Below are 27,596 nucleotides of genomic sequence, written 5' to 3'. Positions count from 1 at the left end.
TTATACTCCTGACGACCTGACATCATGGAAGAAGAGACAGCATCCGACGCAGGAATCCAAGACTCTGGTATTCAGGCTGGCTGGGGGCTACCTGCAGGCAGATAACCCAAATGTGACGACTGCAACAGTGCATTTACATTTATGGTAAGTGTACACAACTATACCATTAGCTGTGTTAGCTTGAGATGCAGCTTTACAGCACAATTTCACTTTACAGGCTTTCTGCAGTCAGAGCTAATTTGTGTGACAGATGAGCTGAGCAGGACAATGGTAGACCCTCACAAATGGGAACTAGATCAGAGGGTCTTCAGAGATTTGATTATTATGTTGGGAATTCCTTAATTAGGCCTCTGTGCCTCCTTTCTGAGCAATCAGGTGGTGAAATTCTGCTCTAGGAATCCTTGCAAGATGACCTGGAAGATGGATGCCTTTTCCTTTCCTTGGACAGGAATGTTTCTGTATCCCTTTCCACAGATATCCAGGGTACTTTACAAGATTCAGAAGGAATACCCCAAGATCATTGTGGTGATTCCCTTCTGGCTGAGGCAACAGTGGTTCTTCCTTCTTTTGGAAATGGCCAGGGGCAATTACCATAAGCTCTGCACAAGAAAAGGGGTGTTTGATACATCCTGACTCCCAACAACTTCAGCTGACTGCTTGTATAATAGGCCCTTAATTCCTTTTAGGGACTTGTTTACTGAGAACGTGCAGCAGGTATTAATGGAGACAAGGTAACATGCTTCTAGAAAATCATATATTACCAAATGGAAAAAGTTTTATAGTTGGTGTCAGCATCATAACCAGCACCCATTCAGGGCTAGTGTTCCTCTGTTTTTACCATGTTTCTGAGAGTTACTATCCTTTGACATATCCTACTTCTCTGCCAATGTTCACTTGTCAGCCATTTCAGCACGTCTGCCCTTGGATCCCCCTTTCAATGCATTCTCTTGTGAAAATGTTTTTGAAAGGGGTTTTGCATAAGAGACTTCCAAGAAAACCAGTGGCTGCTCCTTGGGATTTTAATTTTGTGTTAAAGAAGCTAAAAGTTGCTTTTACTGATGTCTGATTTGGAATATCTTATGGTCAGTCAGCTCTGTCTCATTTTCCTCAGAGACAGGGTTCCATTGAGAAGTAATCCTCCTTTTAATACCTTAAGTGGTATCCTGTTTACTTTAAGCTAAAGTATCCTTCTCCCTGTTTTCTTTCCTAGACCCAAAAATTGAGGGAGCAAAGATACTCCATACTTTGGATATCTATATACTACTCTGGTACTGTCTTGGCAAAACAAAATCTCTCAAGTCTTTGGATGAGTTGTTCATTTCTTTTAAAGGTAAGAAGGGGCAACCTGTATCTAAATAAACTATTTCCAAATGGTTGTCTCAGGATGTTATCTTTTGTTATTGTCACCACAACAAAACTATTCCAGGCAGGGTCAAGGCTTACTGTACTAAGGCTTTGGCTTCGCCTGTGGCTTTTTGGAAAGGGCTGGACTCGAAGTTTTCTAGAAGCAGCAACCAGTTCCTCTGTATGTAGTTTTACAAAGCACTACAAGCCTGAATCCTTCTATAGGTCTAGATCGGGCTTTGTTGTAAGCAAGGGTAATCTGTCCTTATGGTGAACATACTATAGTTGTGTAAATAAACTTACCTTAACAGTAGATGCCAAATGAGCACTGCTGCAGTAGCCTCCCCCTCCACCCCCTTTGTGCTTCAGTATATTGTTTTGCCAGAATGTGGACATTTATATATAGTTTTACGTCTAGCTCTGTCCTCTCAGTGCTCAGCCTCCCTGCCTCAGTTGGCATGAAAGCTGGGAACGGCTTGATGACCACACCTGTCTTTTTAGACAGCTCATCTTGAGCTGGCTAATGGTTTGGGTGCATGGAAGGTGCCCAAAAGCTTTGGAAGTTGGCTGACTGGCAGGATATAACCCGTAATACTTAGAGTACTGCAGCAGTGATCATTCAAACATCTATAATGATAAGGTTACTTACTCAACTGTATTTTTTCTTAACTGCAGAGAAATCGGTCATTACCATTTAAAACTATTCCAAGGCCATCCACCTCATACTAAACAACAGTATAGCAGAATTCCAGGGCCTGAGAACACAGCTGCCTTTGTGAAATTGTGTGCCAAAACCATGTACAGTTATGTAAACAGATGCTTAGAAACAGTTATACAGTAATTATAGGACAACCTCCAAAAATAAACAACCCTGATGAAATCGTAATATAAATAGGCTGTGTAACCAAAAATAAATAAAATCATGGCTGCCCAGTAAGGTAAAAACTTCCTCATAAATCTGAACAAGCAAATTTGGACTAATCAAGTCCACCAAAGCCAAATTTCAGATAAAAATAGCCTCCCAAGCTATTATTACCATAAGGCTTTTTTCAGTCATATGCTGATCTAATGGTGAGTGGAACCAACTCTACAGAAGCCAAATGATATAGCAAATCTGCTGGCCAATAAATTTAGCCCCAGTTTTACCCCTTTATCACCCCATAGGAAATACCGTCCACCATTTCTCCACCAACTGTCACTAGGAAGCAGGTCTTCTCTCACTCTCTAAGGCCAAAAATATTGCTTCGATGGGCCCTGATAATATCCCAGGATGTCTCCTAAATAGTACGAAACATTATCTGTCAAGTCCACTAGAATCTCAATTTAACCATAGTCTTAAGGCAGGCTTCATGCCAAATGAATGGAGGACTGCAACAGTTATCCCTCTACATAAAGGAGTCCTTCCACAGACCTAAGGAACTACAGATCCAGAAGTCTGACTAATCTGTTATGCAAGGCCATGGAAGTAATCATCATAGATCTGATAAAAAGTGACATAGAAAACCTGCAGACACTGTCCCCTGCCCATTTTGTTTTTTTTCAAGGGCAGGTAATGCCTACTTAACCAGGTGGACTTCTTTGAGAAGGTCACGAAAGTTATGAATGAGGGCAAAACGCTGTCTATTTCATCCTGGTCAAGGCATTTGAGATAATGTCTCACTTAGATATTGTAGTTAAACTTACAGAATTAGGCGTGAACCTATGTGTTACCCGATGGGTATCCAGCTGGCTGAGTGATCACACACAAGTTAGAAAAGTAGAATCCATTTCCCCAGAGACAAGTCAGTTGTGGAATCCCACCGAGATCTGTGCTAGGGCCTGTGCTTGTTAGGGTCTAATTCTCTGAAGTCAAGGCAAATATCAAGAGCATCCGGCTGATCAAGTTTTCAAACAACTACAAAGTAGGCATGGTCATCGAGTCCCATAAAGACAATACCCTTCAAGAGGGCCTAAGACAGACAAATAACTGGTGCCATAGCCACTGACTAACATTTAATGTGAATAAATCATAATAGTACCCTTTGAAAAGATGGCCACACCTGGAAATTACCACATTCATAATACACCCCTAAATGTAGACCTATTGGTCAGGCATCTAAAACACTAGTTGACAGTAACTTGACCTTTGACTACCACATTTACTGTGGTTAGAAATCTTTCTACATTGCATTATTTATAACGAAGGGCATGGCATCCAGATGTTCTTCGTGTTTCACTGTTGCAGTCGTTACATTTGGGTAATCTGCTGGCAGCTTGCCCTCAGTCAGCCTGATTAATAAAGTCTTGGGTCCTGCATCGGTTGCTGTCCCTTCTTCCATGATGTCAGGTCATCAGGGGTATAAAACATGCAGCCAATGCCATTACATCAGTCTTTCTTGCCGCGTGGTGCCCAAAGCAGAAGCAGTTCGCAAGTGCCGATCGGCTGACTCCTGAAATTTTCATTTTCGAGTTTCAGAACCAAAGTCTTCAACTAAAAGCTAAGTACCCAGTTGGGGAAAGGTTTTCTTGCTCCTTACCTATGTCAGTAAAAGTTAATAATTGCATTACTTGTGGGAAGCAAATACCTCATAAGGATTTTCATTTGTACTGTATTCCTTGCCTAAGCCCTGACCACAATATGTTGGTTTTGTGCTAAATTTAATCAACGCACTATTAAAAGTCGGTATATATTCGCTTCTAAATATTTTGACTCATGATTTAATTATCCAGAAATGTCATCGATTGGCAATCCGACTACCGGAATACCTGAAAAATCCAAAGAAAAAGACAGACAGGCCGTCGAGGTCCAGAACTGATGATGACGCTTCTAAGCCAGTCGCCAGTTCATCGGTACTCAGTGAGGCGCTTTCGCAGCCCCTGATACCCGCTACTTCTGATTCACAGGCCTCTACTGAGACCCATTCGGAGTCCGGTATGCTGCGAGATGCTTCAATTATGGAACCCGCGGATGTCTCTACCTTAGATGGGTCCAGAGCTGCTGTGCAGGCACCGGCTTCTGAGGGTGTTTTCAGGACTACAGATTTGTATATTAGACTGACGCCATCTTCAAAACTAAGACCAAAATCTAAATCTATGTCTAAAAAAATGACTCCTGGGCCACATGTGCAGGCCCCTATGCTTAAAAAACAAATGCTCAAAATGGCTGAAGATTTAATTACTCTGGTCAGAGGTAGCCAACCCCCTCCTTCTAAGAGGCCTAGGCAAGATATTGATTATGACTCTTCTGCGCAGGATTCTATTTCTTCTGACTCTTCTAATGAATAGGATTTGTCTATACCTACTTATGAGGACTCTGATGCAGAGGATTCCATTCCTTCTGCTTCTCCCCCTGAGGATTTTTCTTTTGGGGAAACTTTACATACCTTAAGGGAACATTTCCACTGGGAAAGTCAGGATTTCTCTGAATCTAAAAAGAGACTTAGGTATTTTCTTCTTCTTCAGCATAGGCCTTTGACTATACCTCCTGTTCTAGACATTGTTGATGATGTTTTTTCAGAATCTATTATGGCTCCTGATTCTCTGCCTCTGGCTCCTTGTAAGCCAGACACATACTACAGGGTTCCTGACTCCCACAAATTCCTTTTCAAAAATCCTATTGCAGATCCTGAAACCATTTCTCAGGGTCCCAAGGGCATTACAGCATCTACTGCTAAAAATCTTACCCCTTCTGATAGAGATTCCAGGGCTCTGAATAGATGGGGTATGAAGATTTATACTTCTGCAACCTTGGCAATCAGGGATTTAAACTGCCAGTTTCATATGCTTAAATATCAACAGCATATCATGGAACTGCTTAAACAGAATATGATGTTAATTTCTGACTGTGTGGAAAATAAAGATTTACAGGATTTATTGCATTCAGCTGAACAAGTTGGAAAACATACTTTGCAATGTGGTTTTGATTATTTGGAGGCCTCTTGCAGGGCGACTGTAACTGGGTCTGTGCTAAGAAGGCATGCTTGGCTCAAAGAGCAAACTCTGCCTGATCATGTTAAAGCAAAATTGTTGGATGCTCCTTTACAACAGGACCGTCTCTTTGGTAATAAGGCTGAAGACGTTTTAAAAAAGATGGAAGATAAAGCTAAATCTATGCAAGCTGTGAAAGATTTCTTACAAGTGCAACCTCCAAGATTTAGTAGGCACTGGCCAACTGGTCCTTTCCAGTTCCTTCGAGAGCCACTCAAACCCAGGACCAATCCATCCTTCATGCCTAAGGTGGTATCCAGCATGGTTCTTAATCAGACCATTCATTTGCCAACTTTCTTTCCCAATCCACAGAACAAGGGGGAGCGGATTCTGCATTCATTGGATGTACACAGACAACTTAGATTTTACTTAAACAGGGCAAAATCTCTAAGAAAATCTGAACAACTACTGGTGGCATTTGCTGCAGGGGCAGAGGGAAAGGCTGTTTCAAAGCAGACTGTTTCCAAATGGATAAGCCATTGTATTCATTTCTGCTATATGCACCATGGTAAAACTATCCCCCAGGGGATCAGATCTCATTCCACCAGGGCTGCATCTACTTCTACAGCCTTTCTCAGAGGTGTTCCTACCAGAGACATTCTAGAAGTTGCTACCTGGAGCTCAGTTCATACGTTCACCAAACATTACCATTTACCTTTCTTCTCTAAATCCAGAGCTGGCTTTTGCCACTGCTGTCCTGCAGGGCCTTATAGCTGGTCCTAATGCTGTATAAATCCATCCGCCTAACCATACCTTTGGGAATCTACCCAAATGTAATGACTGCAACAGTGAAACACGAAGAACTTAGTACAGTTGTGTACACTTACCATAAATGTAGATGTTCGAGTGTATTCACTGTTTCAGTCCTGGTTACCCTCCCTCCAGCCCCCTGTTTTTTTTCTCTTACTATACCTCTACTTTCTTTTACTATGCTTATAAGCCTTTTTGGTGTATTTGCTTTTGTTTGGAGGTATATTTTTTGTGTTTTTAATTATGTATATATATTTTTTTGCTCCCCATTTGGGGGGCACCTGACGTCTGGGGCAAGAAAAACTGATGTAATGGCGTCGGCTGCATGTTTATACCCCTGACGACCTGACATCATGGAAGAAGGGACAGCAACTGACGCAGGACCCAAGACTTTGTTAATCAGGCTGACTGAGGGCAACCTGCCAGAAGATTACCCAAATGTAATGACTGCAACAGTGAATACACTCGAACGTCTACATTTATGCTAAGTGTACACAAGTGTACTTTCCAAGGAGATCGTTATTCCTCAGTATCCGTCTCTCATCTGACTAGTCATCGAGTACAATGCACCAGGCACTTGCAACATAGAAAGGCCACATAGGATGTTCTTCATCTCACATTGCTGCAGTCCTTACTTATGGGTAGTCCGCTGTCCTCGGTCGGCCCGAATACCAAAGTATTAGGCTGACGTCGGTCATGGGCGCCTAGATCTGACATCAGAGCGTCAGGGTATAAAGGCGCATGATCGACGTCATATCCCCAGTCTTTTTTGCCGCATGGTCCGATGCAGAAGCAGAGTTGCAAGTGCCGTTCGGCGTTCTGAAATTTTTTCGCTGGAGTTTCAGACCGATACCAAGTTGGCTAAGTACCCGTTGGGGAATATTTTTGTTTTTCTTGCCTCAGTTACTTACGGATGTCAGAAAAAGTGAATAATTGTATTTCTTGTGGGAAACAGATACCGCATAGGGATTACCACCGCTTTGTATTCCTTGTTTGGGACGAGCACGACGTGTCGGTTTTGTGCTAGGTTTAATAAGCGCACTATAAAACGGAGGTTAGATTGCACTAGGTTAGTCTTTGGCAAGAGGTGTAATTATAATATGCCATCGGATGTTCCGCCGCCTGCTTCTACTAAGAAGCGCAAAAACAAATCTTTAAAGCCTAGGCAGGATGATTCGTCCGTTTCGGACGCCGGACCTTTAGAAGCTACAGCTGAACAGGTGGATCCGGCTGAAGTTTCGGTTGAGTCCCAGGGGGAAACTTTGATTTTACAAGATGTGGCCTCTCAGGAGGCAGGCCAGGCTGAAGGGGCCTCTCAGGTTACTATTCTCCCTTCTATGCCTAAGGTGGTTAGGCCTTCTGCTACTGTTTCTAAGGCTCCTTCTAAGGGCAGGTCTGTTTTGCCTTCCTCTGGTGTCAGTTCTGGTTCTTCAGGGTCTGTGCCTAAAAAGCACATGCTTAAAATGGCAGAGGATTTGATTACTTTAATTAGAGGTTCTATGCCCTCCTGATAAGAGGCCCAGGATGGAGCCAGAGTTGGAAAGTTTGGAGCAGGCCTCAGATGATTGAGTCTTCTACTGAGGACATTTAAGATTTCCTCCTTATTCTGATTCTGATGCAGAGGATTCCACTCCTTCTGCTTCTCCTCCAGAGGATTTTTCATTTTCAGAAACTCTGCATTCCATGAGGGAGCATTTTAAGTGGGAAGGACAGGATTACTCTGATTCCCGGAAGAGGCTTAGGGAGTTCTTGTTTTACCACAGCATAGACCCTTAGCTATACCTCCGGTTTTGGATGTTGTTTCAGATGTTTTCGAAGCTTCCCTTAATCCAGATTCTGTGCCTCCTGCCCCAGTTAAACCGGACAGGTATTACAGGGTGCCTGAGGCTCATAAATATCTGTATAAGAGTCCTAGGGCGGACCCAGAAACTATTAGTCAGGGGCCTAAGGGTGTTAGAGCCTCTGTTGTTAAGAATCCGGTTCCTCTGGACAAGGAAGCTAGAGCTTTGGATAGATGGGGTAAGAAGGTGTATACCTCTTCTACTTTAGCAATGAGAGCTTTGAACTGCCAGTTTCATATGTTGAAGTATCAGAATTTCCTCCTTTCTCAGCTAAGATGTAAAGTGGATGCTTTGGCAGAGGGCATAGAGTGTAAAGAATTGCAGGATTTAGTGCATGTTTCTGAACAGGTGGGTAAGCACTCTTTGCAATGTGGTTTTGATGCTTTACAGGCTTCTTCTAGGGTGGCTGCCACTGGTTCAGTTATTCAGGCACGCCTGGCTTAAGGATCAGAATTTGTCTGAGCATGTTAAGTCTAGAATTCTGGATGCCCCTTTGCAGTCTGAAGTTTTGTTTGGTCCTCCTGTGGAGTCAGTCTTAAAGAAAATGGAAGACAAGGCTAAGTCTATGCAGACTGTTAAAGATTTTTTGCAGGTACAACCTCCAAAGTTTAGTAGAAATTGGCCTACTAAGGGGTGGACGTACCCTTCTGCTGATTCTCAGTCTAGGGGTAGATCTAGGCGTGGTAGGGGCAGAGCTCAGAGTACCTACAGGCCGAGACAATGGAGTTCGCCTGCTCAATCTGCTGGTGAGGGCAGGGGCCAGGCCTTTCGGAAACCGGCCCAATGACCTGCATTTTCAGCTGCCAGATTCCTCTTGCCTGGCAGCTCCTTTGGGAGGAAAGTTGGCTCTTTTCAAGCAAAATTGGCATTTAGTCACCCAGGACAAATGGGTATTGGACATTATAAACCGAGGTTACAAGTTCTATTTCCATACCATGCCTCCTTTCAAAGGCATGCCAGACGTCCCTCCTCGGCAAAGGATAGAGGCTCACAGACAAATTTCTTTACTTCAAATAGGAGCTATACAGCCAGTTCCTCTGTCAGAAGTGGGCCTAGGATTTTATTCTCGCCTGTTTCTAGTTCCAAAGAAAGAAACACGTGGAGACCAATTTTGGATTTATCTATCCTCAACACTTACTTGGACATTCCAAAGTTCAAGATGCTGACTTTACAACAGCTTTTACCTCTGTTGGGAAAAGATCACTGGATGGTTACTCTGGATCTCAAAGAGGCTTACCTTCATGTTCCTATCAGGCCCAGTTGCAGGAGGTACCTGCGTGGCTGGAAATTTACATTATCAGTTCTCTGCATTGCCCTTTGGCTTATCTACTGCGCCCAGAGTGCTCACAAAGGTTCTGGCTCCAGTGATAGCATTTTTCAGACTAAGAGGAATACAGATTTATGCTTATTTGGACGACTGTCTGATTATTGCACAAGAAAAGGACGAACTTCTTCATCATCTACAGTATGTGATGGCAGTGTTAAGATGCCTAGGGTATTCTGTGAACAAAACAAAGTCCAGTCTAGTACCCTCTCAGGACATGTGCTTTCTGGGTGTGAGACTGAATACAGCTTCCCAGATGGCTTTTTTGACCCCGGACAAACAAAGAAGCCTTTCTCTTTATTTCCAGCAAATGTCTCTACGGTCCAGGCTGACTGCAAGGACAGTCCTTCAAGCCTTGGGGTTCATGGCATCTTGTATTCTGGTGCTTCCCAATGCCAAATTGCATATGAGGAAGCTTCAGTGGTATCTCAAAAATGTGTGGACACAGCACTGCCAAGATCTAGACACTGTCATTCAGATAATACCTTGCATTCAGAAGGAGTTTTTGTGGTGGGCTCAGGAATGTCACCTAAACAAGGGACTCTCTGTGACCCGGCCAGAGGCGAGTCAGATTCTAACGACAGATGCCTCGGACAAGGCTTGGGGAGCACACCTCAATGGAAAATGGGTGCAAAACACGTGGCCTGTCAAACTCCAACATTTGCATATCAACTTGAAGGAAATGTTAGCAGTCCAGTTTGCATTGATGGCTTTCAAAGATTTACTTCCCAGGGCAGGTGTTGATTCAAACAGACAACACTACTGTCATGTGGTACATCAACAAGCAGGGGGGAACCCATTCTTACCCTCTTTGCAGGCAAGCGATGATTCTGTGGGAAACTGCTCTCAAGCTACACCTCAATCTTCAGGCAAGGTTTCTACCAGGAGCACAGAACTCCTTAGCAGATGTTTTGAGCAGACAAATAGTGGATCCTCACGAGTGGAAATTGGATCCTCATGTATTTCAACAGTTGACAGTGTTATGGGGAACTCCAGACATACATCTGTTTGCTTCTCCACTAAATTACCAGTTGCCAAAGTTTTGCACAAAAATGTTTCATCACACAGCTTGGAAGGTGGACGCTCTATCTTTCAGTTGGAACAATCTGCATGTATATGCCTTTCCACCTCTGCCTCTTCTTCCCAAGGTACTTTTGAAGGCCAGATAAGACAAGCCAACCATGATTTTGATAGCACCGGATTGGCCTCGACAACACTGGTACCCACTACTGAGGAGTTTAGTACGAGAACCTCCATGGCTTCTGCCTTTTATTCTTCACCTTTGTCACAAGAGGACAGTCACTTCCTCAATGTCAAGATTCAGTCTCTGCATCTAACAGCCTGGCATATTCTGTTTTAGACTCTGGAGGGTCTCAGCTTCCACAACAAGTTTTGAATGTTATTTTGGAGGCCAGGAGGCCTAGTACCAGGAAAGTTTACGCTGATAAATGGAGGAGATTTTTTATTTGGAGCAAAGGAAAGGACTTTGATGTCTCCAAACCTGATTTAAGTGTTGCTCTTCAATATCTTACTGAGTTATTGGACAAGGGTTTGTCTTTCTCCTCAATAAAGGTCCATGCTGCAGCCATTTCTGCTCACTATGATTGTGACCCTCCTTTATTCTCTCATCCTTGGTTTAAGCAATTTCTTAGAGGGGCAAAGAATATAAGACCCCAATGAGAGCTCCTACTCCTGCTTGGGATCTCAATTTTGTGTTGGAAAAACTTACTCTACAACCTTTTGAGCCTGCAGCTACTGCCGAGTTAAAGTATTTATCATGGAAAACTGCTTTTTGTTGGCCATTACCTCTGCAAGAAGGGTTTCTGAATTACAGGCCCTCATGGCAGTGGAGCCTTTCCTGATTTTTCATAAGGATAGGGTATCTTAATCCTTCCTTTATGCCTAAAGTGGTTTCTAGTGTGGCCTTAAATCAAACTATTCATTTGCCTACTTTTATGCAAACCCCAAAATAAAGGGGAGAAAATTTTGCATACTTTGGATATTCACAGGCAGTTGCGTTATTATTTGAGCAGAACCAAGGAGTTCAGACAGTCTCAGCAATTGTTTGTTTCTTTTGCTTTGGGTTCACAGGGTAAACCTGTTTCAAAACAAACTATTTCTAAATGGATTGGGTTTTGTATTTCTTTCTGTTATTCCCATCATGGTAAGGAGATTCCTGCTGGAATCAGGCCTCATTCCACTAGGGCTACTGCTACTTCTACGGCCTTTATAAGGGGGTAGCTACAAAGACATTTTGGAGGCAGCTACTTGGAGTTCAGTGCATACCTTTTCTAAACATTACCACCTTCCTCTTTATTCTAAGTCTAGGGCTGGATTTGCCACTGCAATTTTACAGGGCATTTTACCATCCTCCCTTTCCCGTTGCTTTGGGATTCTACCCATAAGTAAGGACTGCAGCAATGTGAGATGAAGAACATAGTACAGTTTTGTACCTACCATAAATGTAGATGTTCAAGATCCACATTGTGATGCAGTCCAATCACCCCTCCTCCTTCCTCTGTAGTTTGACTTGGTGCTATGCTTTAGGTGATGGTTGTTGTTGGGCATGTTTTTGGGAGGTATTCTGTTTTTGGCTGTGGCCTTTCTGGTTTGGCCTTCTGACATCTGGGGCAAGAAAAGACTGAGGATATGACGTCGGTCATGCGCCTTTATACCCTGACGCTCTGATGTCAGATCTAGGCGCCCATGACCCGGCCGACCGAGGACAGCGGACTACCCATAAGTAAGGACTGCAGCAATGTGGATCTTCGAACATCTACATTTATGGTAGGTACAAAACTGTACTTTTTTCACTGTTGCAGTCATTACATTTGGGTTATCCTGCTGGCAGGTTGCCCTCAGTCAGCCTGAATTCCAAAGTCTTGGGTCCTGCATCGGTTGCTGTCGCCTCTTCCCTGACATGTGGTTGTCAGGGGTATAAAAGATGCAGCCGACAACATTTTATTCAGTCTTCCTTGCCCTGCGGTGCCCGAAGCAGAAGCAGTTCGCAAGTGCCGGTTGGCCGACTCCTGAGATTTTCGTGTTCGATTTTCAGATCCAAAGTCTTCATTAAAAGCTAAGTACCCCGTTGGGGAAACTTTTTTTCTTGCTCCAGGCTGATGTCAGAAAAAGTTAATAATTGCATTTCTTGTGGGAAGCAAATACCTCATAAGGACTTTCATTCTTACTGTATTCCTTGCCTAGGCCCTGACCATGACGTTGCTAGTTGTCGGTTTTGTGCTAGATTTAACCAACGCACTATTAAGCTCGGAACGATTTTGCATTAAGCTATTTTGGGTGAAGATTTAATTATACAATGTTGTCTGATAGCCATCCGACTACCGGAGTACACAAAAAACAAAAAGAAAAAGACAGGCGACTGAGGTCCAAAACCGACGACAAAGCTTCTCCTAAGCAAGTCACCGCTTCACCAGTTCTCAGTGAGGCGCTTTAGTGTTGCAGGCCACTATCGACTCCCACGTGGAGTTGGCCAGGCCGCAGGAAACTCAAGGTATTGGAGCCTCGGAGATTATTCCCTCAGATGGGTCCGGAGCCGCTGAGCAGGCATCGGCTTCTGAGGGTGTATTCAGACCTAAACAATTATATATTAAACCGACTTCAAAGACTAAAATACCTTTAAAGACAAAGAAGCAAGTTTACCAGCCACAAGGACAGGCCTCCATGCCCAAAAAACAGATGCTCAAAATGGCCGAAGACTTAATTACCTTGATCAGGGGTTCCCATCCCCCTCCTGATAAGAGGCCTAGGCAAGAGACAGATTAATAATCTTCAGATCCGGTTTCCATTTCTTCTGATTCCTCTTCTGATCAGGAATATTCTCTTCCCCCCTATGAGGATTCTGATGCTGAAGAATCAATTCCTTCAGCTTCTCCTCCTGAGGACTACTCTTTTGGGGAAACCTTGCATACCATGAGGGAGCACTTCCACTGGGAGAGCCAAGATTTTTCAGAATCTAAGAAAAGGCTCAGAGACTTCCTTTTACTTCCTCAACACAGGCCTGTAGCTATTCCACCTGTGTTGGACATTGTAGATGATGTGTTCTCGGAGTCCAGTCTGACCCCTGACTCTTTACCTCCAGCTCTTGTTAAGCCGGACAGATACTACAGGGTCCCTGACACTCATAAATTCCTTTTCAAAAACCCTTCTGCAGACCCAGAAATTATTTCTCAGGGTCCAAAAGGGGTCAAGGCTTCTACTGCAAAAAACCCTACTCCCTCTGATAGGGATTCTCAGGGAAAAAAGATTTACACATCTGCTACTTTGGCTATAAGGGCCTTAAATTGCCAGTTTCATATGCTCAAATAACAGCAATATATCATGACACTGCTTAAACAGAAAATGATGGCAAATTCTGAATGTGCAGAAAACAAAGAAATACAAGATTTATTGCATGCAGCTGAACAAGTTGGGAAGCATACTTTGCAATGTGGTTTTGATTCTCTGGAGGCCTCCTGCAGGGCCGCTGTTATGGGTTCTGTCATTAGGAGGCATGCTTGGTTGAAAGAACAAAATCTGCCTGACCATGTTCAAGTAAAATTATTAGATGCTCCTTTAGAACATGATACCTTGCTTGGTGTTAAGGCAGAAGAGGTGTTAAAGAAAATTGAAAACAAAGCTAAATCTATGCAAACGGTCAAGGATTTCTTACGGTTACAGCCACCTAGATTTAGCAGACACTGGCCTACAAAGAATTGGTCCTTCCCAGTCTCAGACAGACCTCAAAGGGGCAGATCCAGATGCCATAGAGGCAGATCACAGCCGCAAGGATCCTACAGGTCTAAGCAGTGGAGTGCCTCTACCTCCAAAGGTGGAGAGGACAAATCACAATCATACAGAAAACAGTCCCAATGACTTCCCCCTGCCTGCACCAAACACCTATCTTCTGGCAGCACCCTTAGGGAGAAAACTAGCACTTTTTTCTTAAAACTGGCACATTATAACCCAGGACAAATGGGTTCTAGACATAGTGTCTCAAGGCTACAAGTTTCATTTCCATATCCTACCATGGGCAAACGGTTGGTCAGATCTGCCAAAAAATCAATGGGCAGAGGCTCAAAAACAAGTCGCAGCTCTCATGGACATGAGGGCTATTCAACAAGTGCCACAGCAAGAGCAAGGACAAGGATTTTACTCAAGACTGTTCTTGGTACCGAGAAATTACCAAGCATGGAGACCAATACTGGACCTGTCTATTCTAAACACTTTCCTGGATATACCAAAATTCAAGATGTTGACCTTGCAGCAGCTTCTGCCCATGCTGGGCAGCAAGGCTTGGCTTGTGACTTTAGACCTAAAACAGGCATACCTGCATGTCCCAATCAGACAAACATGCAGAAGATTCCTCAGATTCAAGGCTGGGTCAAAGCATTACCAGTTCTCTACACTGCCCTTTGGCTTATCTACTGTGCCCAGGGTCTTCACAAAGTGCCTGGCACCAGTAATTGCATTCTGCAGACAAAGAGGAATACAAATATATCCTTACTTGGACGACTGCCTCATACAAGCAGAGAAGAAGGGCATTCTGCTACAGCATCTGACGTTTGTGTTAAGATTTTTAACATGCCTAAGGTACACAGTCAACAAAAATAAATCAAAACTAGTACCCTCTCAAGAGATAATATTCCTGGGTGCAAGCTTAAATACAACTGACCAGATGGCTTATGTCACTCCAGACAAAGGCAAATGACTACATATTTCAAGGAAATGGCAACAAAGGCCCAGTTATCTGCAAGAAAAATTCTGCAGGCTTTGGGCTTCATGACATCCTGCATCTTACTAATTCCATATGCAAGACTGCATATGAGGAAAATTCAATGGTACCTAAAAAGTGTTTGGACGCAACATTGCCACAGTCTGGAAGCAATAATTACTCTAATTCCTTGCCTGCAACAGGAGTTTCGATGGTGGGCAAAGGCTTGTCACCAAAACAAGGGACAGCTATTCTCACTACCCCCAGCCAGGCAGAGCCTAACGACGGATACATCGGATTATGCCTGGGGGGCACACATGGCAGGAAGAGGCATTCAGGGAACCTGGCCCACAAACCAAAATCATCTACATATCAATCAAAAAGAGATGCTAGCTGTTCAAAATGCCCTGACAGCCTTCAAGGACCTACTTCATCCAGGACAACTACTGATAAAGACAGACAACACCACGGTCATGTGGTACATAAACAAGCAGGGGGGCACTCATTCTTATCCCCTGTGCATACTAGCCATGGCTTTATGGGATACAGCATTGACTTACCAAGTTCATCTGCAGGCACAATTCCTGCCAGGAAAGGAAAACACTCTGGCAGACGAACTAAGCAGAAACCTCATGGATCCCCACGAGTGGCACCTAGATCCACAAGTCTTACATGATAACAAATAAATGGGGATGCCTGGACATAGATCTATTTGCCTCCCCTTAAAACAATCAAGTAAAAAGATTCTGCCCAAGGACTTATCACAGACAAGCTTGGAAAGTGGATGCCTTATCTTTCAACTGGACAAACCTATCAGTATATACCTTTCCTCCACTACCCCTCCTCCAAAGACATTTTAGAGGCTGCCACTTGGAGTTCAGTACATACCTTTACACAACATTACAATCTGCCTCTTTACTTTAAATCCAGGGCATGCTTTGCCACTGCAGTTCTGCAGAGCCTCATAGCCGCTCTTAATGCTGTTTATCTCCAGCCCCCCAACCATAGCTTTGGGACTCAACCAAATGTAATGACTGCAACAGTGAAACACGAAGAATATAGTACAGTTGTGTACAATTACCATAAATGTAGATGTTCGAGTGTATTCACTGTTGCAGTCCAGGTTACCCACCCGCCATCCCCCTTATTTTTGCTGGAACTTATCTTTACTTCTCAAATCTATACAACCTAGGTGGTGTATTTGCTTATAGATGAAGGTAAAGCTTACTTCTGGTGCATGTATGTTTTATTTACATACGTTTAGCCTACCCTTTTGGGGACACCTGACATCTGGGGCAAGAAAGACTGAATAAAATAGCATCAGTTGCATCTTTTATACCCCTGACGACCTGACATCAGGGAAGAGGCGACAGCAACCGACGCAGGACCCAAGACTTTGGAATTCAGGCTGACTGAGGGCAACCTGCCAGCAGGATAACCTAAATGTAATGACTGCAACAGTGAATACACTCGAACATCTACATTTATGGTAAGTGTACACAACTGTACTTTGCTCACATAAAGAATACAAGGAGTAAACAACGAGTCCTACCAGACTTGTGTCTAAGCCATACCTTGTACTTCATCTTCTACAGACTACTGTGCAGCAATCTGTGCCTTGCCTACAAGTCATTCTCTGAACCCACAATGATGGATCTGTTGCACATCTGGAAAACAAGTGGCATCAGAAGTAGCTGATGTAAGGACCTAAATGTGAGCTGATACATAAACAGGACATGTCAGAGGGACAAGTATATGTCTCAAAGATTACACTTTCTCTGGAACAAGCTTCCCATCCATGGGAAGCAGAGTTCACCCTTTACCTTATTCAAATGGAACTTGGGCCAGTGGATGGGAAATTGTAGATTTACCCTTGAGTTTCCCTTAATTGGCAGGAGCAGCCTGTGAATATTTAATTTGTACAGCCTGTATCGTAACCTTAGTTTATTGGCATAATATTTTGGTGAGTTTGGGGTAGGCTTGGCTAGCCTTAAAATGGCTTTTGCACCAGTAGCCTAGTAACCATCTATAAACTTCTGAACCTCCTCCAACAAATATGTGCATATATGGGACTTATAAAGTATCAACATGGGGGTTACAGCAGTCATGTTTCTCAAAGACAAGTATGTCATAAGCGTAATAATCAAACCTATGAACTGAAGTCATTTATATACCAGAAAGGCAAAGTTCTGCATGTAGACTTTAGCACACTCAGGCTGACAGCTTGAAAGCTGTCATTTTTTTTTTTCCCTTCTGTAGAATTATTTATTTTAAAGAAGCTAAAATTTGTACTAGTAGAAAAATCACACATGCATGTATGGAGTACAATATAAAATTCTACAGTATCATACTAAATTATCATCTTGTTAAACCTGTACATTTGCCTGTATTCCTGTCAGGTTGTTATGAAACAGTTCTCTTCTCCCTAAACTGAGACCTTCAGTCTGATGGTCTCCATATGTAGTTTGCTCTGGATCAGTTGCAAGCTTTGAGATTTTGGTGCACTGTCTGTATAATTCATTTGTTCTGTAATTACCCACTTCATAGGGTCATTGGAAATTACTAGGCTAATGGCTTAAGAGCCCTTACAAGCCTAGCCAATATAACCCATTTTTACCCAATATAAGGCCCTTAGGGCCAAGAGGATGGCATGAATTTATGCCTAAGCCTTGAGTGTCTTACAGATTGCCCCTGGCCATAAGGAACATGAGCACTATACCAGCTGTGAATTTGCGATTCCCCATCCATTGATTCAAATTGTATTTGAAGAGGGCCAGGGAAAGGGAGCCCAGAGTCGTATGAGAGCTGGCGAGAGTACTGGCCCTTAGTGAATGTAAAGCTTGGAGACTCATCCTGAATGGTCACAAAAATATTACAAGATGCATTCGGACTTGCACACCCTCTCACTCTGCACTTGTACCCACATGTAGTTCAGAGGAAAACCACTTCACCTGTGCAATGGGCTTGTGATCTGAGTGGAAACCAGAGCACATGGTGAAATCTAAGACAGACACAGGGAGGGTATGCAGACTCCAAATACAGGGCACCCCAAAAGATAACCAAACTGGAGAAATCCATAGAATGCTGATGTGCAGTTTTGGATTGCCCTCCTTATCCTTTTATTTGGGAGGTTTATAATACTGTTTTGGGAATTATTTGACACTTACTTTTATATTGAGCCCTTTCAAGCTAGACTAGGCTTTTGAGACTTCTTTGCTTCCTCCCCAGGAGTAGAAGTTTATGTATTAGTTCTGTTTGCCACTTCTGAGTATCAACAGAACAAGGTACAGGGTATAATGCTTTTTTCTGGTTAATACTGGGTATTATTGTTATACATTGTTTTTATAAGCTACTTATATTCAAGTTGAGAGCATATCTCCAATGATGCCCAAATCTCAAAAAAAAAAAAGTCAGGTGACTGTTGATTGTGACCCATTCATTTATTGAATTCCTGCAGCAGTTAGCCGATTCACAGAAGTACCATTTTGAGCAGTTATCTGTAGTTGTTATGATTGTGTTTCTTTGCAAGATGGTTTGCAGAATAAATAATAGTAGTGCCATACAGTGACCAAGGTAATAAAAGCAGTTTGACTTGGCTGATAACTATTGTACATACATTTAACTTTGAAATTCCATAAGCCCCTTTACATATTCTTTGCAATACTTACAGGTACCTAAGGTTCTTCTCAGATGGCCAAGTAATGATGTTGACTACTCCAGAAGAGCCACAAACAATTGTTGGTCGTTTACGGACAAAATTTCCAAGGTATTGCCCTAATTTATCTGAAGTTTTCGTCTGCAATCATTTATCTGAACTGTGTGATTGCCTGTTCTTATTCTAAAATAAAGTAGTTTGATGTTAAATAAAGAATAGCTTGACTTTGCAGCATTAAAACATGCTGCTTTAAAGGTGTCAAAAGTTTTAACCAGAAGTAGAGAAATAGCAGTTATGTATTCCATTAAAAAGTTCTTATGCCCTAAACATTTGCTCTGAATTTTTGGAATATTTGAAAAAAATGTATGTATTATTTAGGTATTTGTCCTACACATGGACACTTGTAAAGTGGATACATTCAACTGATTGTGTATTTGCTGATATACATCTCCCAAATCATTGTTCTACATTAAAAATCCCTGCAAGCTCGTTTTCTGCTTGTGCAGTGACAGTGATTCAAGGGTGTTTTTTTTCTTATTTTCTCCTCAGCTGAAAGTCTGTGGAGTCTGTATATGTCAGTAAAAGTGTGCAGAGGACTTGCTGTCATACAAAAAAATGCATTTTAATGTTTCTTTCATTTGTTTGAAGCTTTAACTGATTTGTTTTGTTCTTTGGAGGTTTAACCAGTTTTCTTTTAAAATTATTGGAAACTAACACAACAGATGTAATCTTATAAGCATCTGTATGGGTCTAAAATATTTCATATAGCATTTAGTGTTCTGAGTTGTTTTCAGTTGCATGAAGACTCCAAATGATCTCTATTGGATTACTGTTGCAATAGTCATAACTATGTAGGATGTTTCCTACCAAAGGTACTGGACGTTTAGCAAGTCTACAGAACCATCACACACGGTGTCGGTGCAGGGAACTGTATTCAGAAAAATAAAAACAGTCCCCGGGATTCATGATCTCGGCACAAGTATGGTGTTAGCCTTGCGCCGACCATGCAGCATAGAGATGGCGCAGCAGCACCACATGCATATTAATGAAGGCATGCTGCTGTAACGGCCACGTGCATAGAAAATGTGTACGAGTGCAGGGGGTGTGTCCAAGCGCTGCACGGGGACGTGGTCATGTCGGCTGCATACGCGCAACCTAAAATGCTGACTAGTACAGCCTGCCTGCAATAGTAATCACTCCTGTCCGTGTCCGTGGATACTGAAATGTATGCAAAGCATACAAGACAACTTGCGAACACCACAATAAGAAGTAAACACAAAGGCACGTAGCTGAATATTGAGTCCCTGTCCCTTTTACAAAGATATTTAAAACCCCGTGCCTGTATTCCATTATAGTGTCGCTAGTTATACCAAGTGGAAGCGAAACGCATTGTGTTAGCATGCCACCAATTGCCAAGCCTAGCCCAATGGTATGGGTTACCACCTGTCCCACATTGTGAGGGACAGTCCCCCTCTAGGCAGGTGTGTCCATACCATATTCATAATAAATGTGAAATGTCCTGCGATAGTAGGACATAATTATGTCCCATATGTTATGAAATAGTCCCATACAGTACGTATGTCCATATATAAAATACCTATATGTTACAAGAAACAGAATAAGCAAGTAAACAAAACAGAATAAGCCACTACACCGCCACAACAGTAAAAGCTTATATGTAGGCATGAAATTAAAGTACTATCCTTTGTAATGACCGTGGGTATGTGTTGGCCTGTAAACTCAGATGTGTATCACGAAAATGTCCCATCCAGGTCATATAAAAAGGTGGCAACCCTACCAATGGTCAGAGCATTCGCCCAATATCTGGCCATTCGTGGTCCAAGATGTCCTTGCCAAGACGACCCATAGATGAACGGGTATTACCCGGGTCTACCTATCATGTCATGAAAGATAAGTATTTGCGAGTACCTATGTGCGTGATGTACAGCATGTTGTTGATCTGAAATGTTAGTGTAGACCTCACAACCATATTGGTCCCAGAGATATGTAGAGTACGCAATGTGTTCTGTTGACTGTGTGATGGGCCATCAACTAGAGAAGAGATGAATGTTGATTGTGGAATATGGGGGTGGGGGGTGACGGGTAATGTAATATATTGCCAATGGGAGACTGGGTTGGATGCACAATAGGTGAACTGGAGGTCTACAAGGGAGCGGTGTGTGAATCAGGAAGATAACCAAAGAACAAATATACACATCCGCAATACAGTCCCACAAACATGTGAACATTAAAATGTGCAATACACATGTACAGAAACGTTACCGGCACATACCTACATAATGGTATGGCTTGAACTGAGCCATCCAACCCCAAAACACCTGGATACATAATTGAATACCCATCATGCTCTTCACAGCACACACACACCCCCCCTTCCTGAACGTCCACCAAAACCAGCCATACTCAGGCTGCTAGATAGGCATAGCCATATCTGCACATAGTGACTTTATCGGGAATATATACCTTACACATTCGCATAGTGGCAGTCGGATATAGGGTGCTTAAGGCACTGTAAAGCAGACGTAAGTAGGGTTACCACCTGCCCCACCTTGTGAGGGACAGTCCCTTTTTTGTTATTTGTGTCCAGACCAAATATAATGCAATGGCAATTGTCCTGTGATAGTAGGAAATATGTCCCATATATCATGTAACAGTTGCATAAAACAGTTATTTATATAAAATACTCAGTTACAAGAAACAGGTGAAGCAAACAAACCACTACAAGAATAAGCATTCATTTAGGAAAATAAATAAAGTTCTAACCTTTGTACTGACCATGGGTATGTGTCGGCCTGTAAAGTCTGATGTTAGTCCCGAAAATGCTCCGCTTTGGCCATATGAAAAGTTGGCAACCCGAGACGCAAGCGGGTATGCAAGCATGTATGCACGATGGCAGGTGGCGGTTATTCAACGGTATGGGAAATGTAAATGAGCATGTAGGTGTATATGCATGTGTATGTACAGACTGATTCACACACACACACACACACATATATATATATATATATATATATATATATATATATATATATATATATATGTAGATATATATATGTATCACAATATAGGAAATCCCTGTAATAGTTAGTGTTGTTATATATCAAGATAACCATCGGTGAGCACACCTCTGCATCCCCAACCACAGGTAGAACGCTAAAAGTGGAACGAACGATCTCCCCTTGCTAAGTCTGACTTTCAACTAGGTACAGGGCAGTCCTGGTCCCCAGTTGGACAAGCCTAAACCCGGAAGACCATATGAACACCCTGACAATTGAACATGCGTATGTACCAGGACTATAGGCTGTAGAGGTCTGAATATCCTCGGAGTGAGTCAACATGTGGCATGAGTCCAGAGCAGTAGGGAATATGGAATGACGCATGTGTAGTAGTGTGTTTTTCCCAACAGGTAAATGGATGCCTGCTTTGTAAGTGAAGTGATGAGGCATATGTTCGGGTAACTATGCACCATGGGTAATGGTATACATATAAATGAGGCAGAACACCAATAGTTCAGTGGTTAGAGCATCCGCCTAACAAAAAGGCATTCACAGTTCAAGGTCGACAATAGCACATATCATTTTGCTTGTGGAATTAATGTTGCTCTGCTGTAAAGCCGACATTTAAACATGTAAAGGAGAACATGTGTATCGCATGGGACTATTAACCAGTTCCCTTCAATCAAAGTGGTATTGTCGTAATGTATAAGGCGCAAATAAACATAAATAAGTGACAGTAAACATATGTAATGCACAGTAAGCATAGGCGAGTGCGCCTGCACAGGTGTAAGCGGCTCCCAGCATAGGAAATGTATGTTTGTATGTACAGATGTAACATATATATATATATATATATATATATATATATATATATATATATATATATATATACACACACACACACATATGTGTGTATAGATATATATATATACATGAGAAATATATAAAGAATGGACGTTGTAACAGTAAATCATACACAAGGGATGTGAAGGGAATCAAGAGCAATGTTGGTATTATATAGTGCTTTCAGGGTATGTCATAAAAAGCTGCCCAGGAGTGAGCAGAGCACCGCTACTCACACCACAGGCAGGGTATTACCACTGGGAGTAACATCGTTGAAATGCTAGGTCTACTTTACACACAGGCGGAATGTAGTCCCATGCTGGGACCTCCAAAAATTGGAAAGCACAAATGGCTGTATTCCATAACACCAGGAAAGGCATGTATGTGCAAATATACATGGCGGGAGACCCTGTGAATACACGAGGCGGGACAGAATGTGTATAGGGCCCCAAAAGCTCTGGAGAGGGAAATGTGTAAAAGTGTGTCATGGCTGCGATAACAAGTGGATAATGGATGTTACGCCTGTAAATTTAACATTGGTGGGGTGGAGGAACTATGGGTATGCAGTTTTGAATCCAAGTGTGCCAGGGTTGGATGGGCCGGTTCTAATGGACCCGTGGAGGTCAGCTAGGTCGTAATAGGTATATATGCATACTCACATGCAGACAGCAATATATGTTGAAGAACAAATTCTGTAACACATGCATTCCATTTGTTCACTTAAATAATAGGAATGCGTCCATACAAACATCGACAGTACATGGAATAATAGGCGGTGCAGAAGAGTTTTGGGTTGAATCACACCATCACATTCCAGTTACCATCGGTAATCCCTACATGAACATATAGCGACATCTGTCCGCTGTATAACGTGCTACATACCAATTACAAGATAACTGGAGTGTGTCGGCGTTATAATGAATAAGGCACTAGTATGCTGGTGAAGCTTATAAACACCGTTAAGCATGTGTAAGTGCGTATGAGCGGGGAATGCATTGACACACTGATGTATATACTCATATATATATAACTGTATATATATATATATATATATATATATATATATATATATATATATATATAAAACAGCAAGATGTGAATATACATGTATGAATACATATGCAGATATGTCTGTATATATTAATGTAAATAGATATATATATTTTACAGTAAATATACACATGTATATACCCTAGGTTATGTTACAGCAGTTATGGGTAACATGTTTAGACCGGGCATATGTTGGTGAGAGGTCCACTCAACAAACATCTACTTATCACCCACCCTAGCTAGGCCATTGAGACATACAGACACGCAGTAAAGGTAAATACAACACTGGTTCCCAGACCACCGGCAGGAAACTACCAGTGGGAGATATCTACAAGGTCTACACTTTAAACATGGACAGCGACATCCCTTGTGGGACACAAAAAATTTGAAACCTTTCAACCAATGGGGGAATACCATTACGACCAGGATGTAGCTGTACACGGAACAGTAGGTTGTGCATGCCTGATAACACATGGGTTGACACAACGTACGACATGTGTCCCGACACGGGAGAGTGGGCAGTGCATAGGGGTGTGTTCATATCCCACCTGCGCCCACAGTAAGGATGAGTGCTGTAGAGTAGTGGCAGGTGGGGTAACTATGGGTATGTGATTATGGGGCTAGCCGTGCATGAGTTGGCTGGCAGACACGTATTAGGACCGCCCCCGTGGGTGTAAGTAATATTCCGATGTGGGTATAGCAGACGCCCATACCTCCCAAACTATAAGAGCACATCTACTGGGCAGTCTGTAAACCATTGGGGAAATACATAGGGACCATATCATTGAACTGCCCCCGATTACCAGGGACGTCCGTGATTACGAATCAGAATCCTAGCATTCTCAACTAAACCATCCTAGAACTAGTGATATTAGGAGGAAAGGTGGTGGAATACATGTAATGAATAATGACAACATGTAAGAGTCATAAACTGCATGCACCTCAGAAAATGTGTATGAATACATATGTGCTCTGTGTCCGTCAATGTGTCAGGTTAATAGCACCAACCTTCTAAATGTGTCCCTGAGGTCGTTATGCAGTGTCCCTGATTCAGTGTTTATTCTTCCCCATTTGTATGAGAGGTCTGATAGTGAGAGAAAGCGCATGTTCCACCGACTACCTTAGAAAATTGATAGAATAAAAGGTATGGGGTTACTACCTGTCCACCTTTGCGAGGGACACTCCCCTGTGGACAGTTGTGTCCTGCATAATAACTGTAATTAAGGCAAATGTCCTGTGATTTAGGGCAAAGACTACCTATATTGTCTGTAGTAGTAGCATAAAACAATTATGTTCCTGTGAAACACCTAAATGTTATAGGTAACAGTATAAGCAACTATAATGCTACAAGAGTATCCTTTTATTTAGGCGAAACAGGGAAGTACACCCCTTTCTACTGGCTGTGGGTGTGTTGCCCTGCAAAGTCTGACATCTCTACATACAGGTCCTATAGGGTTGCCACCTTTCCATATGGCCAGAGTGGGACATATTCTGTAGAAATGTCAGACATTCCAGGACTAAACATACCTACAGCCGTGCATAGTACAGGATTACACTTATTTGCACAAATAAAAGCTTCATCTAGTTGCATTTGAATTGCTTATGCTACTTCACATAATGTATAGAAGTGTCATGTATAAAATAACTGTTGTGTGCAATCATTAATGAAACGTAGAATATAATGTTCTGTAATCTGGACATGTGCTATGTCTTAATTATTTTCGCACTGTCCCTCACAAAGTGGAGCAGGTGGTTACCCTAAAGTCCTACCTTGGCCAATTGAGAAGGTGGCAAACTTATAATAGGTATGCGGTAGCATGACCCATCCGACGGTTATGGCTACCACAACCCAACTACTCATTTGTAATGCAGGGTCTCGGTTCCCATGTATCAGCCAGACGGGAGCAGAGTGTATGCGGAACACACAAATATGATTAATTCATTGGACAGGCTGCTGATTCCGTACAGTTGAACGCCATGCGGTCGCCTAATGGGAAGCCATTCCCGATACTGTAGTTATGTAGTCCGATGTGATAGGCATTACAAGGTGGGAGCAGATTGTAAGAGGAACACACAGTTAAGAATGATTCACCGGACAGGCCACTGATTCCATACATTTGAATGCCATGCAGTCGCCTGATGGGCAGCCATTCCCGATACTGTAGTCAGGAGTGTCCTTAGGTCAACTGGTGCCCAAGGCAGAGGGCACAATGGCACCCCCCACCACACCACCCAGTGCCCCCATCCTGGTCTACCTACACCAAATAAATACTGGTAAAGTGCACCCACTAAAGCGGTGCCCTAGGCGGACGCTTAGTTGGCCTATGCCTAAGGCCGGCTATGACTGTAGTCATGTATTCTGATGTGATAGGCATCACAAGGTATGTCTAAGAGGAACACACGAATATGAATGAATCTCCGGACAGGCCGGTGATTCCGTACAGATGAATGCCATGCCGTTGCCGATACTGTTTTCATGTATTCCGATGTAATAGGCATCACAAGGTGGGAGCACATTGTATGAGGTACACACACTTATGTTTGTGTCACTGGACAGGCCGCAGATTCTGTACAGCCGAACGCAATGCCGTCGCCTAATGGGTGGCCAGTCCCGATACTGGAGTCATGTAGTACAATGTAATAGGCATCACAAGGTAATGTGGTTCTTGATCACACCCAGGGGTGTGAGTGACAGATGCAAGCACCAATGCCAGTGCATTAGCAAGTGTGGGAATGAGCAGGTGTAAGCGTGTTTGGCTACCAGTATGCGAGTATTGAATTGGTTAAGCAATGTAAAGGCTAATCAAAAGTAAGAGGCTGTAACCAGAGGATATCATACAGCACAGTCATTCAACAGTGTAGGAATGTATCCCATCATGTAGAAGTACATGTGAGTGTTTATGTCCAGCATATAGGTACATACATATATAGAGATGTATCAGGGACATGCCATGTGGCAACAAAGCATTACAAACGAATGAAACGGGAAACACCAGCGATGCCTGTATTATGTAGTGGTGTTGCTCTATGTGACCACAAGACTTCCTCATAGACAATAGTTGTACATTGGCCATATACATCACTCTGTACATGTAATGTACATTAACACAACAGTACCTGTCCAATCATTATGTGTGAACAGTACCCCTGCAATGTGCAACATCATCATCATGATAAAGGTAAATGGGGTAACCATAGCGGGACCGGTAGTGGTTTGTGTATAATGGGGTGGTCATCCTCACGTGTACCTGAACCGTGTAGGAGTGATGTGCATACCAGGACCATGTGCCTGAGGGACAGTGTTGAGGATAACAGTAGTATGTATGATGCATATTACAAGGGTTTCATGTGTCCAGTGGGCACGTGTGTATAATGGACAGCTGTGTATAGGGCAGATGGTGTCCTAGGAGCCGAATGGCCTTATGTGTCTGTAGGTTAGGGTCAGATGTTGGGGAAGGAGTTTAGGTATGGCCGTGGAGGATAGGTAGGAGCACAGAAATGGCAGCATACAGGGTTGGTATATGACACATGGCGGGGGGATACACCCTGGATGGGGATGGGTCTTCGGCATTCAAAAGCCCATGGGAACAGTGGGACGGAGGTCTCCAGCCATGGGCAACTATCACTGCACCTACGCAGCTGCAAAGGAGGCAGTGCTGTGGGCTGTCCAGGACAGGCAGCATCACCCTGTAAATGTGACACTCTGCCCTTGAACTGGCGTATCTGGCTTCGTAACCCCTTAGGAAGCCACCTACGAAACATGTCCGGGACCGCACGACAACAGATATGTACCTGTCTGGTGCTGCTCCCAAGGGGGACATGCTCCATCCTCAGTGGTGGAGCCACCAGAAGGTGGTGCAGAGCCAACAGAGGTTGATGTTAATGGCTGGGCCCCAGATGTGCTAGTGCCCGGTGCCATTGTCAGCTGAAGTTGGACAGGAGGATCTGCCGGGACCTACCAACCCTTTTGGCCTATGGTGTTGCATTTTAAACCCACATATGGCTTAGTGATAGACAACAGCATACAGGATTACCTACGACAGTATGCATAGATATCACCAGCAACCCAACAGATTGTATACATTTGCAGAGGGAG

The 27,596-nt window shown here is 43.0% G+C and overlaps 1 protein-coding gene across 1 annotated transcript in view; it reads left to right on the top strand.

Annotated features, from left to right (window-relative positions):
• The window catches only part of FBXO9 (F-box protein 9), a 1,636,589-nt gene that overhangs the window by 1,238,831 nt on the left and 370,162 nt on the right, over nt 1-27,596 (top strand). The window contains exon 10 of the mRNA XM_044063757.1: nt 18,606-18,701. Within this exon, the coding sequence (XP_043919692.1) occupies nt 18,606-18,701 (96 nt within the window). The remainder of the gene's footprint in view (nt 1-18,605; nt 18,702-27,596) is intronic.

Source organism: Protopterus annectens, chromosome 2.part2 (genome assembly GCF_019279795.1).
Source record: "Protopterus annectens isolate FY-2018-M chromosome 2.part2, PAN1.0, whole genome shotgun sequence".
Taxonomy (NCBI): domain Eukaryota; kingdom Metazoa; phylum Chordata; order Ceratodontiformes; family Protopteridae; genus Protopterus; species Protopterus annectens.
The sequence above is the reverse complement of the archived record's forward strand: the minus strand, read 5'-3'. Positions and strand labels throughout refer to the sequence as shown.